Here is a 17,869-nt window from a genome sequence, read left to right as displayed (position 1 = left end):
TAATATTGACAGTCTCCCATTTAAAGAGTATATATGCAATGAATAAGGACATCCAGAAATAATTTCTATGTTCATTTGATCAATGAAGTCACAGTCTAGTTATGCTTTTTATCCAACTCTCTTCTCAGTTCTTAGCTTCCCCCAAAATGAATACTATACTGAAGGACTTATGCCAACTAAAGTCCCTTGAAACTATTAGAAAAGGAAAAAGACTATGAGCTCTAAAAAGATAGCTACCAAAGATCATTTCATTATATTACCATATAGAATCATTAAAAAGTAAAGTAAATCTAGTTATCATAGCACAGGTAATTACCCTAAAATTACTCTTTAGGGTAATTCAAAACCATTACCCTAAAAAGAGCAATAAACAATTTAAATTATAAAACAAGAAATGTTTACTAGCTTTTAAATATGACTGTATCTGAAACATATTTAAGTTAATAGCTACACCATATCAAAATGTGCATATCTCATTAGCACTGATTTAAGTAATCCTTCTACTTAAGTAAAATTTCCTAAAACTAATTCTAAGAAATATCATAAATACATAACCAACCACAATTTATACAGAAAAAAAAAATCTAAGATATCATTAAAAAGTCTTGGAGCCTAGATGAGTATTCTAAAATTAGAACTGTTAGAATACTTTAGAGACGAGTTATACCTCTACCATGTATCATGTTTTGTGATTTAACAGCAGTTATTTTCATGCTTCTTCTGAAAGCCTGTGGTCACTCAACTTAGTCACATGGAATCTGGACCCCAAGTCAGTGTCTTTTAGTAAACGATCTTCCCAGTTTAGGAATAATTCCATAGTCAAATCATCTGTACTTTCTACCAGTGTGGAATTGACAAGAGTAGGAGATGGAAAAACTGAATCATCTTCTAGTTCCTTACTATCAATTTTCTTGTGGAAAGAAACAATTTCGCAAAACATACATTAAAATAAAACACAAATCAGCTAATCCACAGCCAGATATAAATTATAGTTGGTCACCTTTATTTTTCTGCATTCTCCCAGTAATAAGTCAATTAATGTTCTAAGAGATCAGTCACACTGTCTACATGATGATATCAAGTGCAAATGAACCCCTTAAAGGTTAAATAATCTTCCTTCCCTTTCAGAGCATTTAAGGAATCCTTCTAGACATTTGTTTGGCAATTCATTTACTCTATTTCAAAAATGTTAGCTAAGGTAGATAAAAATGTCTTTAAATTTAAACAAAAGCATTAGGTCACTTTTTGTGCCAGAGTTACATAAGAAGATATTAACTTTATGTAAACAATTAATTCAACAACACAATGAAGCCCAGATCAGAATATATTTTTAAAAACTTCACTTTCTATATTTCTCAGTCTATTAATACCAGGCATAAAATAATAATTAAACACAATAAATTGAGCCTATTGCATAACTAGGAATATAAGATTACTTCTAAAAATCAAAAATCAACCTATTATGTTTGGCCTAGTCACAGAACAACAACAACAACAAAAATCAATCACAATTCCTGCTCTCAAGTACCCTATAGTCTAGCAGAAGGCAAGACATACATTCAAAACTGGTATTGCTCCTTCGAGCCCCAACCTTATACTGGAAATAACTAAATACTAATGTGTATGTGGTAAGTGAGGATTTTAGGGTTGGTCAAGGAAAAGAAGGACCTCAAGATGACAATGAGCTTTATTTGGGTCCCACTTTAATAGGCTGCATGAGAAGAGATGCAGCAAGACGGGGGTACAGGACCACCACTCAGAAGAGAAGAAAGCAAACAAGGAAAATCCCAGAGAGACGGAAATTGCAGGAGGAGAAGCGGGTGACAAAGGATGAGATGGTTGGATGGCATCACTTATTCAATGGACATGAGTTTGAGCAAACTTCAGGAAAGAATGAAGGACAGGGAAGCCCGGCATGTTGCAGTCCTTGAGGTCACAAAAAGTCAGACACGACAGAGCGACTGAACAGCAACAACTCCCATGTCCAGGTTGCTTTGCACAAGATGTGAAGTCTCTGAGTAAAGAGCTTTGAAGGGCAGCAGCAACCTGGGATCATTTTCAGCCCCAGAGTTTGTTTTATGAATGGCTAGCAAATGAGTTCAGCTTTGTGGGGTATACAAGGCAGTCAGGCTCAAAAATATGTTTACTTTTGTTATATTTAAAGCAATTGGATATGTAAAGTTTTGAATTTGGCACTGGTAGGCTTTGGACTATTGGTCCCAAGTTAGGAAGAAGTAAAACACATAGGGGCCAGTTTTTAACCTATTTATATAACACCATCGGAGAAGGCAATGACACCCCACTCCAGTACCCTTGCCTGGAAAATCCAATGGATGGAGGAGCCTGGTAGGCTGTAGTCCATGGGGTCGCTAAGAGTCGGACACAATCGAGCGACTTCCCTTTCACTTTTCACTTTCATGCATTGGAGAAGGAAATGGCAGCCCACTCCAGTGTTCTTGCCTGGAGAACCCCAGGGGCGGGGGAGCCTGGTGGGCTGCCGTCTATGGGGTCGCACAGAGTCGGACACGACTGAAGCAACTTAGCAGCAGCAGCAGCAGCAGCATATAACACCATAAAATTTTTTTTTAAAAATCACTGTATCAATAGAATCTTCAATGTTATGAATTGACTTCTAGAGTTTAACTTAAGAATCAGAGAGGTTTAAAAGATTAATTAAGAAGTTCCTTGAAGCTTTGGGCTTCCCTGGTGGCTCAGCTGGTAAAGAATCTGCCTGCAATGTAGAAGACCTGGATTCAATCCCTGGATTGGGAAGATCCCCTGGAGAAGGGAAAGGCTACCCACTCCAGTATTCTGACCTGGAGAATTCTATGGAGTATTCCATAGGGTCACAAAGAGTCAGACACGACTAAATGACTTTCACTTACTTACTTACTTGAAGCTTTACTAAAGTATTCAACAAACATTTCAACTCCTATTCTGTGTCAGGCATGTTCTGAGCACCAGATATTCTACAGTGAACAAGGCACACCACTGGACTGCCTACATAATCAGCAGGGCCCAAGGCAAAAGGGAAACCCGGGACCCTTTATTCAAACCCCAAGATGGAAACAGCAGAGCATTAAACCAAGCGTGTGGCCCTTCTGAGTGTGGGACCCTGACTGCACAGGTTTTGTATCCATAAACCCAGCCTCAGAAGACATTTTCTAGTCTCCTCATGCACACAATCTAGTGGTAAAAGATCAGCAATAAAAAGAAAAGAAATACGGCACCATGACAAGTGCCATGAAAGAAACAAAGAGGAACAGAGTTCAATGAAGCATGAGAAGGAAGTGCGTGTGGTCCATGTGCTCAGTCGTGTTTGACTCTGCGACCCCAGCCCACCAGGCTCCACTATCCATGGGATTTTCCAGTCAAGAATACTAGAATGGGTTGCCATTTCCTCCTCCAGGGGATCTTCCTGACCCAGGGATTGAACCCAGGTCTCCTGAATCTCCTGCATTGATAGATGGACTCTTTACCACTGAGGTACCAGGGAAGCCCAAAACCTGAGAAAGGCCTCTCTAAGAGCTGACACTTAAGCTGAGACCTGAGGCTTGCAAACCAACCAGCTATATAATGCATTTGTAATGCATTATATATATCCATAGGTTGAACATTTATGCCAATGGTTCTCAACCAGGATGGTTCTGCTTCTTCTAGGTCATTTGGCAATGTCTAGAGACATCTCTGATTATCCGAACCGGAGAGGGCAAGGCATTGCTACTGGCATCCAGGAGGGTAAAGTTCAGGGAAGTTTCTAAGCACCTGAAATCCACAGGACAGCACCTCCCTCCATGGCCAACAACAAAGAATTATCCAGTCCCACAGGTCAATGGTGCTGACACTGAAAAACACTAAAGCTGAATGAATGCAGATGATATGATTGCAAAGCTATGAGTAAGGAAGGAGTTTGGCACATTTGCCTTTCACGTCCTTAGCCATGTGATTTTATGGTAGCAAATACTGGAAACGTATATTTTCAATAGCAATAGAGAATTCAATTAAGTGTACAGTAGAATCTTAGTCACTAAAATATATATATTTGGAAGGCTATTTATCATTGGAAAAGGTGTGTTACAAAGAAAGATAAAGTGATCCTACGCTCATTCAAAAATTATGTATGTGCTAAGCAGAGGATTGATGAGGGTGTTAAAAAGATAATTCAAAGGGGTTTTGGTGGTTATTTCTGGATAATATAATTATTTTTGCTTTCTTTGTACTTTTCAATATTTTAAATTTTCAAGAGAATGTAGATTATTTCATAAAACCATGAAAGTACAAAAATCTCATTTTCTTTCTGTAAAGGTGCATTATACATTCAACTTACATGGTAGCTGTATGTGAGCCTGATAAGGCTAATCAAAAGCTGTGTTAATTTTCCGTGATTCGCAGAAGAATGACTAATTATTTAAGGATGATTTTAGCAGTATAATTGATGAAATTTGAGATTTCTAAAGCTGAAAAACAGAAGAATTGAGAGCACAATTGCTTTTGTCTTTTCTTCTAACTGAAGGGCAGGCTTTTATAAAAGAAAGGTAGATATGGACAATGGCTACTCTCTATTAAAATAAATTGCTCTTGTTAGTTAACTGAGTACACTGGATTTCATGTTTGCAATACATTTCAACAAAGCATATGAATGAAGTCTCTCATGACTCTATTTTAACAAAATGGATTTGTGGTTTCTTGAACAGTTATATCAAGAGGCCACTGATTTATAAATCATGCCTGTTTAGGTGTAGCATCTGGTTGTTGAAATGTTCCTCTTGGTCTTACACTAGTTAATAATAAAAGAAATGCTATATAAACCAAGAAGGTGTTCTTATCAGACAAGCCAAAGTTCATGTTCTAGAAAGTCCTAGCAAGGTGGAATCATGGTTGGGGGGAGCATATAACTATAAAATGCCATTCTCAAGTTCCCTAAACTGCACCCCTCCTTAAGGCCAATTAGATAAATATGGAATGTTAGACACTTGGCATAAAGGGGGGTGGAGAGGGGACCGGGGTGCACACAACATCTACATTTGCTAGTAAACTGACTATGAGAGAAGAGGATGTGATTAGTACAATTCAGGCTCTGATGGACAGTCATGATCTACGGTCCTAAAGTAGAAAATTGTACTTGCTTCCCCATTATTAAGCTTCACTAAAAGCCTAAATTAAAAAAAAAAAAAAAAGAAACATATCATTTTCTTAGGCATCAAGGCACATACTAGATTTTCCAGAGGAGAAAGTGACAAGTTCCCCTGACACTGGAACTAAGCCTTGATGTTTACAACTCAACAGAGACAACCTACTCAGAATAAGACACCAATGATGGGACAAAGCCACCCGAGACCTGTGATGCAGCAGGATGGCCACAAGGAGACTCTACAACCACAAAACGACTGAACATCCCCTCTTCCAACCAACAAGTGTGTCACTGCTTCTTCATTAAAGACAGCTACTCTCATCTTTTTGTTTAAATTGGGGTTTAGTTGTTTTACAATGTTGTGTTGGTTTTTGCTGTACAATGAAGTGAATCAGCTGTATGTATACATATATTCCCTCCCTCCAGAACCTCCGTCCCACTCCCCTATCTCACTCCTCTAGGTCATCACAGAGCACTGAGCTGAGTTTCCTGGGCCATACAGGAGGTTCCCACTAGCTGTCTATTTTACCCATCCACCCCCGTCATCTTAATCTTCCTAACACCTAGGTGAGTTATGATGACGCCCAATTCCTGAATTGCCCTGCTTCCTTAAACCCTTGTAATTACCCAGCACAAGGCCAGATCCTATAAAAGGTCCCTCTCAACTGCCTCTTACCAAGGCACCCACAGTTCCTGAGCTGCACGATCTCCCTTGCTGTAGCAAGTAAGACCTAGTTTGTTTGACTCTCATCTTGTTTCTTGTGGTTCTTGGCTGGTGAGTTTCAGTACAGGGCAATCCTGATATTAATAATCTGCCTTGACCTCAGTCTGTGGATCCCTTTCATGGCTTTGGATCACCATAACCATGCTGCGCAAGCAGCAAAAGGGGTGTTAGTTCACAAGAAACAAGAGTCCCAGTTTGAGATTACTGTCAATGAGTGACTGTGGCCATCAGTCATCTAATTGTGTGATGGCATAAAAGCCACCTCACCCACACTCCTCCGCCTCTCTGAGTATATACACCAGGTGGCTATGGGTGTTACAGTGAGCAGTGGCACAGTGCAGCCTGTTTTCTTTCTTAGGGTCCCCCTTAGTCCACAGAAAGAAACAGAATACTCCCCATAACCTGTTACCATTTCAGATAGCTTTCTTTCTTATAGTGTCCATTAGTTCACAAAAGAAACAAAACATTCACCATAATCTAATAACTACCATCTCAGATAGGTTTCTTCGAGTTTCCATTAGTTTGTGAAAAGAAACAAAATTTCACCATAACCTAATAAGTATCATTTCAGATAGAGACATATTTCCCAATTTTAGAAACAATCATGTGACTTTTTTTTTCATTAGTGACTTTTAAAAAACTGGTTCTTATCTTTTTAAAAAGAGTTCTGATTTATAGACATCCAAAACTAAAATTTCACCCTTAAAGCTCAAGTCCAGTTACAATCAGGACACTAAATAAAAAACTGTAATGACAGCAACACATTTTTGAGCACTTACTATGTGCCTGGATTCGTGCTATTTTATATACATGTATTATTTCATTACATTTATGCAACAAGCCTTTAATAACCAATATTCCCATTTTACAGGTGAGAAAACAGAGGTTCAAAAAGGCTAACTGGTGTACCTCAGTCACAGAGCTACGGGTGCCAGGGCCTAGTTTTGAATCCAAATGTCTGTAATTCCAAACTCTAAGATCACCAGGTAGATTGTTTTTCTTGGGCATGAGTATGCAACAATACTGACCTCGAAGACAATATAAGATTGGATTATAATGAAAGCAGTTAAAAAATACAAACTATAGAGCACTATTTAAAGTGTCTGATAATATTAAAATTTAATATTGCCATACCAAGTTTATTTTTACTATCCCATTTACAGCCAAAGCTACCAAGAAAAAGTCACCTTGCACAAGCTACTCTCTGTATCAAGGAAAATTCACATTTTAAAAACTAGTTGGTATATAAATTATCTGAAGTTAGCCTTGGATTTTTATAAGCTTCTCCTTTCTGAATTATCTTCTTTAAAAAAGGAAAACAACGCCTGTGTGAAGAGAATTTCAATGGGAAAACATTATCCCTCCTTCCCAATAAATAAAATAAAAATAAAAGGACCTTTAAAAGACACTTTCACTAACAGTTCTTTTCTGAACAAAACAAATAAGAGCAAAGGGCACCTTGACTACTACTTAGGAAATAAAATCAGAACACAGGGAAATCTGTAATTCTAATCACATTTACACCTTCTCTCCTTTTTTACATTTCTCATCCAAACATCCTTAGGAGCTCAATAGGCTTAAAAGAATTGGAGCAGGGTAGAGAACAAAGGTGAGTGGAATCTGAGAAACAGCTTAAATGGCTGTTCTCACCCTTTTAGTAATTTCAAATTGGGTAACATAGTTTTCAGAAGATTTAAAAGTCACAAATATAGGATGACACTGTAAGAAGTTATTCTACCAGCTTATATTTTTTAAATGGCATTTTGGCCAGGCGTCTCAGGAATTAACCACTTGTAGACAAGAAATGCAAGAAAGCACTAAAAAAAAAAAAAAAAAATTAACTTTCAAGAAAAACAAATATCAAATTTAAATGAACTAGCTTTAGTCAATGAAAGTCTATGTGCTAAATACATGTACTTGCCAACAAAAATATTAGTATTTCTATTCTTATGTGAGAATGACTATGTAGATATTAACTATGTTTTCTCTTGAGATTGAGGATAATTTTAGAAAATAAGGTTCAACTACTATACTCAATCAAATTAAATGTTATAGATCATATATAAATACAAAAATAAAGAAAAGCATTTATGAGCCATGTGGTATGTGCGATTCACTCAAATGGGGAAATGAAAAAAAATTTAGTGGAAAGATAAGAGACATCGATGTTTAAAGAAACAGTTTAATGTAATTATTCAAATAAAAAGTAATCAATAGTAGAGAAACAAAAAATTCAGAATTATATCAAGTTCAGATGTGAGTGCTTGTTATTGGGTGATTCTGATTCAGAATAATACTTTCATGTGACTTTTTCTTACTGCAAATGTCAAAGGAATTCAGCACTTCTTTTCAGCAGCACTATTGATGTCCCTGAGTTCAGCCCTGCATGGCCCCCTCAGAAGGTGCTTCTATGACCCCTCCATCGCCTTAAGTCACAGATAAAGAAAGTACTAGCAATGGGGAAACAAACCAGAATGTCTTAGAAAAGAAGATGCCTGCCATCCTGGCTCTTTTTTGTGCCATGTGTATCAAACACAAATAAGTACGATTTCCTTCTCTGTAGGGCCCAGCTTCAGTTTCAGTAAAACGTTATGCCAGTGATGATACTCTGCAAAGTTCTTCTTCTAAAGAGATGAAACACACACAGGGTTCTATAACTGCAATACCTTCTAGTCACTCTATTACATTTAGCAAGTACCGGAAACACTGAGATATGAGAGGGGTGGAGAAATCAAGTCCTTAACTGTCCACATTTGTGAACGTATCAGCCAAAATTATGGGATGGGGGTGGAATCTAATTATTCAGCTGAGGATTTCACAGCTCAATGCCACGCCCCCACCCCTGCCGCCCTAACACACACAGTCACTTGAGCTGCTTTAGCTACTGGCAAGTGAGGTTTTTTGTTTTTGTTTTTTTAATGAAACAAATGTACTGAAATGAAACGACCGGTTTACAAAGGGGGTGGTATCCTTTGAGGACAGAACTGCCCTAAGCTGAGAGCATCTATGCTGTTTCAACTAGTAAAAGTGCCTAGTACTGAACAGGTATCCAAATACATATTTGTGTGTTTGCTTAAAAAACTAGTCATGTAAACTAAAATGGATTCACTGTGCCCAAATGCTCAGATTCTCCTTGTGGGATGACTCTAGAACGGAGTTGATAACCAGCAAAGAAATCAAGCGAAAGAGCTACGGCTCCCCAGAGCTAGCAGCAAGTCTCCTCACCCTACACAGGCAGAGGAGAACAGATTTAGATCCAAGCATCCTCCACAAGTTCACTGTCCAGCCAATAAGCTCACAGCATTTGGCAATTAGCCTCGTAATTAGGTGCACTGCTCCAGTAAGATCTTAACTCCAGACACCTGCTGTTGCGTTTAATAACTAAGATCTGTTCTTCCAGACCGAATGTTACTGGAAATCCGCCCGCAGAAGCACGGAGCGGGCGCCGAATAGCTGGTAAAGGTGCAGGCGCACGCAAGAAGCAGAATCCACACTGGCCACACTCACTGTATTCCTTCCCCTTCAATCTCTGTCTGGTAAATCTCAGCCGTGTTAAGTGGCTCCCCGGTGCACTCTGTTTGATCGCCTGTTGCCAGCACATCGTTCAGGCGTTGCAACGACACAATGGTTCCGAGAGGCACACTGAGTTGGTACCTGCAAGGAGGGACTTGATGCCCAGGCATAAAGAGCGGGGCTCAGAGTTACACCAGGGTGAGTGCACAGGGTCCGAGTCCTCATAACAAAGGACACCGGCCGCCCTGGTCAGTACCCCATTCTCCAGCAAAGGAGGATAATGCAGGTTTGTGTTTTTAGTATCAAACTTGGAGCGACCAACCCAACTCCATCTACCGTGGAAGAAAGCAGCAAACCAAGGCCCCCCGGCGGGGCACTGGGGAAGTTCCCACTCGTAAAAGAATCGCGGTCAGGCAGCGCTGTCCCCCGCTGTCAGCTCTGCTGGCCTCTTGCATCGCATCAGTGAGACTAAGGGAGCCGGGCGGGAAGCGAACGCCCGGAGCTCGGCTCAGCAGCAGGCGGAGTCCTGGAGCTCCCGGAGCTGCGCTGCACTCGGGATGGTCACACCGCCCTTCTCCGGGAGGCACCTTGTGCGGTCGGAGGACCTGAAAGGTCAACTTCTCCCACGAAAGGCCATTCCGAGAGCTTGAGCAGTGCAGGGTCCGCGCTCCGGACGCCCCAGCCCGTGCCCAGGCTCCCAGCCCTCTCCCACGGTCCGCGCCTTACCTGCCCGCGGTGAATCCGGCAGCCCCTTGACAGGTCCCACCAGGCGCCCCTGGAAAAGTTTCCGAACTTCTTCGCAGCTCTGCACGCCCTCGCTTCGGATAGACCCCACGAGAGCCAGCAGGAGGAGACATTGAGAGCCCACGCGCCAGGTCTGCGCGCTCATCTTCGGTGTCCCAGTCACTCCTTCCCTCGCCGCGGACCCCACTCTCCCCGCGTGCCCAGCGCTGCAGACGCTGGAAAAGGCTCAGCGGTGCGATCCGGCGGCGGGCGGGAGTCCGGCCGCTCTGGGACCCCGGCTTCACCTTCTCCTCTAAGGTGCCCCGAGACGGACCGCGGTGTTCTCGGGCAGAGCGCCGCCGGGTCTCCCTCTCCGGCGGGAGCGAGATGGCGCGGCGCGAGCGAGGACAACGGCTGGAGCCGCACGGAGCCCGCGAGCATTCGGCTCTGGCCACCGCCGCGGTCGCCGCGGGCTGCACTGCCAGCTGCCAACCTGAGACTCGCCCGTGGGTCGCTCTTCGAGGACAGGCCCCGCCCCCTCTCCGTGGGCAGGCCCTGCTCCGTGGTTAAGCCACGCCCCCGCGCGACGCCACCGGCCTCACCCGCCCGGCGGCTGAGCCGCTGTCCACGCGGCCCTAGCTGGAGAAACACCCTAGCGGCGTTGCCTGGAGCAAGGAAACAAAACGAAACCCGACCTCCCTCTCCCCATCCATTCCTGGGACCAACAGTCTGATGAAAAGAAGAGCTCAGAGAAGACAAGATATGAGAAATACCAACTAGAACTAAGATGAAATACTTCCCTGTAAATCAAGGTCTTCAATGCATAGGAATTTGTATTTGAATTGCATGAAATGGTATCTGGGCACAATACAAAATACAAAAAAAAAAAGAAATTATACTTAAAGATCTCAATTGTGAGGCTCGATAGCACTTAGTTTTAAAAGAGTGTACAGGAGAAGCTACTTTTTAAAAATTGTTTTATGTTGCCACTTCGGAATATTTTTCGTTAGTATTACGATTTTCTGAAAGAATTTAGAAGTCATAAAAAGTACATGTAAACAGTATAACGTCCTTGCTTTGGCAGTAAAATCCAGTTTCTTCTCTTATTACCCGTTAGCATCATATTTTGCTTCTGTACTTTTTATCTATAAGGGCCCTTCTGAGCTTTACCACTTCTCTAATTTTAAAAACATTTCTCAAAGATTTACTCAGGCAAAAGTGCTCAGGAGAGTTTCTCACAAGGAAGAGATGAACATGAAGACTTTAAACGATTTTAAAATGACAAAGGAATTCTGTCAATTTACAAAAGGAATGCATTAGAAACCAAAAGCCAAAGGCCAGGTGTATTTCTGAAATGTGATTGACTCAACACTAAGCCTGTGACTAACAAGTGTTTCATCTTCTATAGGTACCTGAAGAAAGTCCTCCTCCAGTAAAACAAAACTACTTAAAAGCATCAGGCCAGGGGAACTATAAATGCTCTAACCACTTAAAGGGAATTTATTCTCATATTTGAACCTTTGCCAAGAAATAGAGATGAATAATTTTGTCTTAGTTAAGTGTCATGAGGCTTTTAATAACCAGTGATACCAAAGGCAGAGCTTTCAGCAGTAGATCGCTTGCTCTAAAACCATCCCAGGGCAATGGCTGAGATACTTCTTCAGGGAAATAGTGCTTACTTGGCTTTTGACATCAATTCCATGAACACTAGATATTTTTTAAGATGCTTTCTCAATAAATGAGAATTGAAAAAATAGCTTAATTCAAGGACTTCAAGCAAAGCTTTATATATGTATCCTGATGGGGGGAAGGGTGTATACTACCCCCATGAATCTTTTTCCCTAGCCACCAAGTGTGGAAAAACTACTTGGAAGTCAGCTCTATCTACAAGAAAAAAAAAAGAATGACCATGAGAATGTGTACTGTGCTTAGATGCCAAACAATATTCTAAGTGCTTTTTAAGGGTACTAAGTCATTCATTCAGTCTTCATAACAACCCTATAAAGTAGTTACCACTACCGTCACTCTTTTACCATGAGGTAACAGGCTCAGAGAGGTAAAGTGATTTGCCCAAGGCCAACATCCCTATTAAATGGTAGAACCAGAAATCAAACCCAGGCCTTGAAATCCAGAATGTTTGCTATTAACCATGGGTTCTCCTCAACCACTCCATGCCATACCAAAGAACCTATTGGGTTACATTCAGTACAATATGTTACTTATATGTTAAGTCCTTATATGTTAATATTAAGGCTAATAAGTCCCTAGATTTTCTCTTTTTTAATATTTATTTGATTTTGGCTGTGCTGGGTCTTTGTTGCTGTGCCCTGGCTTTCTCTAGTTGCCCCAAGCAGGGGCTACTCTCTGGTTGCTGTCGTGGGCTTCTCAATGAAGTGGCTTCTCGTTGCACAAGCTCTAGGGCGCAAGGGCTTCAGTAGTTGTGACACGTGGGCCCAGTTGCCCCACGGTATGTGGGATCTTCCCAGACCAGGGATCAAACCCACACCCTCTGCATTGGCAGGCAGACTCTCAACCGCTGGACCACACCAAAGTCCAAAATCCCTAGGTTTTTCCAGAACTTCTTTTTCTTATTAACCAAGCTTTCTCCTTGATTGATTTAATCATCACAGAGTAGCACTAAAAGGACCTCAGAGTTTACTTGGTCCAATTCATTCACTTGGAATCTCTAAAACAATCTGTTTTACAAAGGGAAAATCACAAACATTGAGAATTATTGGTGGTTCAGTAAAAACTAATAAACTTAGAAATATTGATTGAACATATACTGTATTTTTAAGAAACTATAAAGGGTTGGACACAACTGAGCGACTGATCTGATCTGATCTGATCTGATACACTAGGCATAATAGGAATTACAGAGGCATGTAAGCAAGCTCTCTTCTCCATGTTTTTGCAATTTATTTCAGCAGAATAATTAGATGGAAAGTTATATATAGAAATGGAATAGGGTCTAATGAGAAAATAAATACGTTTAGTCCATGTAAAGTGCCCCCACTTACAAAAAATAATTATTTTATTTCTACCTCTTTATTCTCTACTGCTACCAACCATGGATGAACTTGAAGACAAACTTGCTTCTTCCAACCAGAATACAATACCAAAGTGCCGTTTACATGAACACCCTAGAGCAAAACCTCTACACACTGTACTATAATCTTTTGATCAATTTACCTATAAAGATTACAGATGAAGCAAGGAAGAATTTCTGTAATTTGATAGTGATAATGCCTCATTTTTCAAAGGTTATTCAATATAAACATTTATTGAATACCTTTTATGTAATAGGCACTGTGTTTTGCTTTTGAAATACTCTTAGAAGAATCTCTAAATGGTCATTATTTAAAATACGCTTTAGTATTCTTCTAAATGTAAAGCTTCTACATAACCATTTACAGTGTGTCAACTCAACACCTCATAAAGAGAAATAAAGAAACTCCAACATGATTTAGGAGATCCGATGATATCACATTGCCCTCCAATATGACTATCAATTTAGGCTAAGACTGGCCACTAAAGCTCACCCTGAGAAACTGGTTGAAGTTAACTCCTGTGCCTAATCAAAATTAATAGTTAATATTTTTAAAGGGGTTACAGGTATTTTCTCATTTAACGTTTCAACCACCTCATGAGACAGTTACTATTATACAACTCATGAGGAAACAGAAGTATGAAGAGATTAAATGGAAGCTAGGCATGCCAGCTTTTGCACTCCCTCAGCTACCGCCTCTCCTGCTCTGCACACCAGACACCTGTTTTGTGGCCCCTTGACTCAATCTATATCATATATGGGTAGAACCCCTGGTACTCCCTGCTTTTCCTTTGGTATAGTCAGCAGACCTCATCTCCGTAGTGGTCCAGAGACCTGCAGTGGCTCCAACGCTGGCTCAACAGTACCTTCCTCCATAGCCACCTGAGGTCCTACTTGCTCCTGGCTTCTCCCTCCGGAAAACTTTTAATCATGAGAACTATATTGTAAGGGCTAAAATTCCATGTGCTACCTTGACATCTGGGAGCCTCCTGGGGTCCCAAAGGTCTACAGATGTGTTCTGCACTTGCCAGATATGACCCCCACCCTACCCAGCAGGAAAAGATCCCTCCCAAACCAGCTTCCCTATCAGCCAGACCAGCTCCATCCCACCTTATCTCCAACCCAACTGGTTTCTCTTCCCTACAGTCCAGTGAAATTATCAAACAAGTCAATCACATCCTCCATGAGAACCAGGGGTCACCTAACCCTCTCATCATTACAAAGCCTGCCTGTCACAGCCCTACTGGTTCACTCTGCTTCTGAGTGGACCCCTGTGTGGCCCTGCATGGCATGCGGTGTCTTCTTTCCCTGGACTGAGTGTGTGTGACTCATATAAACTGCTGTCTCATCTGCCCATCATGTGTTTGGCCATCTCATATTAATTAAGGAGGGGGACACTTCCTTCATCAATGAGGTAAGTAGAAGGCAATACAAGTGCTTCCAGCTGGCTGTTTCCCCCCAAAATCCTGACTTTTGCCTTGTCCTACCTTCTCACTCTTCTGAACACTGTCCTATTAAAGGGAGCCAAATTGGAGGTCAGCCCCAGTTGACCCTAGAAATGAATTTCTGCCACCAAGTAATCACAAGGAAATTGAGGGATCCTCTCCTGTTGTCTCCTTAGGTCACAAGAGCAACGGTTGAGAAAAAGCTGCCTACAGGTGAGAACTGGTGGCAAATTACAACATTCCATAAAATCCTCAAAACCAGACCCTAAGTTGAAATGTACATGGGAGTCAGTGGGAAACTGACTTTGTGATCAGCAAACATATTTTCAAGTGAACACTTCCTAAAATGATCTACTGCTAATGTACATTTCCAATTTGAAAAACTTCCTCTTCTAATCACCAGTACATGTTTATCAATGATTTTGAAATATTTTAGATGCACATGTCACTATCTCACAGTATATATGCTTCAAGGCAATGACACTGTAACTATTTCTCAAAAAGCATTAGATAAACCAACTGTTCCTGTATGGAAGTTTCAAAAGTATTTCATACTGTATTTAATTTTACATGGTTTTGTGCTTACAGTTTCTAGTGAAAAACAGTTTATTTTCTTTCAGAGAATTTACTGAGAAAGAAAAATATTAGCTGTTCTAAATGAGAATGAAAGCCTTAGAAAAGACACAAAAGGAAGGAACCCAGGAACACTCAATGAGCTTATAAAACTAAATTTCTTCAAATAATTTTCTTCTAGTCTATATCTAGAAAGAAAGAAAGTGAAGTCGCTCAGTCGTGTCCAGCTCTTTGTGAGCCCATGGACTATACAGTCCATGGGATTCTCCAGGTCAGAATACTGGAATGGGTAGCCATTCCCTTCTCCAGGGGATCTTCCCAACACAGAGAGCAAACCCAGGTCTCCTGCATTGCAGGCAGATTCTTTACCAGCTGAGCCACTAGGGAAGCCCTAGTCTATATCTAAGAATGTAAAAACTGTTTTCCAAGTTATGATACACATTACATGTGTAAACTATAGTACATTATAGGGCCTTCCCTTGTGGCTCAGCTGGTAAAGAATCCACCTACAATGTGGGAGACATGGATTCGATTCCTGGGTTGGGAAGATCCTCTGGATAAGGCAAAGGCTAACCACTTCAGTATTCTGGCCTGGAGAATTCCATGGACTGTATAGTCCTTGGAGTCGCAAAGAGTCGGGAGAGACTTTCACTTCTACTTCTGTAGTACATTATGGTAAAAAGGAATACAGTACAAATTTCCCTCTTTTGCAGATGTAGATATTTGCACCAACTAATATATATGATCCCAACTATTTTTGATTAACAAATGAGTAAAATCCACATTTAAAATTCAATTTCATCATTAATTAATGCCAATATTTTAAAGAAAGACAATTGCATTAAATAAATTCACTTATCTAGAACATGTTAATATACTATCCCATATAAAACAAAAAAAACATATTTCAGAAATTAAACTAGGCTAAAAAAATGTATACCTGTTTGCTGCTGGTTGTTTAATGTGAAAACTAAAGGGCTGCAAAACTGTATCTGCTGGACTATAAGCTTTGTGAGGTCTAGAGAACTGCCATGCCCACCTTTACCCTCTGATCAGTGGCTGACTATGTTTTGTGCACATCCATAACTTTACTGAATGAATTTGGCCCCTATGAGTCTGATGTTCTCAAGTGCCCTGTAGCAAATTTCTGTGATTATTTTTAAGCAGCAGTCAGCCTTAATTTCAATTCAACTGCTTCATTTTGTATTACCTTCAAAGAGGAAAATATCACTATCTGATAGAATAGTATCAATAAACACTTTTAAAACCAGGTTATAACTTCCAGACTAAAATTATGTGTGGATATTGCATCATCTGGTATTTGACTTTCAATAAATCTCTGATGTCTGTTTCACTTCTTTTCATTTCCTTTTCTGTGATAAAAATGTGAGGTCAGTGTCTTAAACGTTTAATGTTACTATCAAAGTAATTATTTAGTTCAGAGTTAAAGAACTGGTTTTCTAATTGTTTTCCTGCAGCTTCAGATATTATAATATCTTAAATATTAATCTCTTCAGATAAGATGAATTTTAATACTATACATTAAGTATTTTCCAGAATGATTATTCATTATCTGTGTCATTTTGGACAAGTTGTTAAACCACTCTGATACTCTTTTCTTATTGTTCTTGTTGTTTAGTCACTAAGTCATGTCCAACTCTTTTGTGACCCCATGGACAATATAGCCTGCCAGTCTCCTCTGTCCATGGGATTTCCCAGGCAAGAATACTGGAGTGGATTGCCATTTCCTTCTTCAGGGTATCTTCCCAACCCAGGTATCAAACAGGAGTCTCCTGCATTGGCAGGTGGATTCTTTACCACCAAGCCACCTGGGAAGGCCTCTATCCTTATTACCTATGTAAAACAAGGAGTAAATACAATACCTGTGTTATAATGTTATTGATATGGTTAACTGAAATAACATATGTGAAGTATGTTTTTCAATTCTTAGTTCATATAAGTACTTAATAAACAGACATTATGTTTCTTCTCCATTGGAAAAACACCTGTCATGAGTTCCTGATCTGTTAGTTACATCTTGGATGTAATTAGAACAATAAACTCATCCTCTGAACTCAGTAACTATTCAAACTAAAATCTTTTGCTCGTTTCATATTCATAGTACAGTTTCTTCATATTATTTAGCATTTATGTACCTCTCAAATTATCTTGTGGTAGGGGGTGGGGCGGGTAATGGCAAAAAGGAGCTTGATTTCAACTCAGTGTAGGGACACAAGAGTCTAAGTCACTCAAGGTCATGACCTAAAAGTCATTTTTAAAAGGAAACAGTACACCTCTCAGAACATAATGAGCATTTACAGCAAGAACTGGCAACTAATTATCATCAGCTTTTTAAGATGCAAAGTGTAGACACTACTAATGATAAAGCCTCATAATTGATAATTATCTTTGATTAACGAGGAGGCAAGCTCTTCCAGAGGCTTTCACTGCCGTGTACCATTGTCATAATTGATCTTTAATTGTTCCAGCTAAAAATTCCTTTTATCATATGTTTAATCTTTGCTATTTATAAATAAGGTCCATGAACAGGCCTTATTAACTACCCCTAAATGTGACATCACTTTACAAATTCTTTGCAATTTAATTAGCATTCAGTCTAATTCCTTATATTTGCATATGAAAAGATACAAGCAGTTCATGCTCTCAGGCAGAAAGGAGAAATCCCTTGCTCTGACCACTTTTGAATTCTC

At 40.2% G+C, this 17,869-nt stretch overlaps 1 protein-coding gene across 4 annotated transcripts in view; it reads right to left on the bottom strand.

Annotated features, from left to right (window-relative positions):
• Window positions 1-10,583, bottom strand: part of GPC5 (glypican 5) — a 1,591,779-nt gene extending 1,581,196 nt beyond the window's left edge. For all 4 annotated transcript variants that reach the window (XM_070380655.1, XM_070380656.1, XM_070380657.1 and 1 more), the window contains exon 1: window positions 10,095-10,583. In XM_070380655.1, the coding sequence (XP_070236756.1) occupies window positions 10,095-10,257 (163 nt within the window). In that variant the 5' untranslated portion in view covers window positions 10,258-10,583. The remainder of the gene's footprint in view (window positions 1-10,094) is intronic.
• Between the last annotated feature and the right edge of the window lie 7,286 nt (window positions 10,584-17,869).

This window comes from Bos mutus, chromosome 12, assembly GCF_027580195.1.
Source record: "Bos mutus isolate GX-2022 chromosome 12, NWIPB_WYAK_1.1, whole genome shotgun sequence".
Taxonomy (NCBI): domain Eukaryota; kingdom Metazoa; phylum Chordata; class Mammalia; order Artiodactyla; family Bovidae; genus Bos; species Bos mutus.
This window is presented reverse-complemented; position numbering and strand designations above follow the sequence as displayed.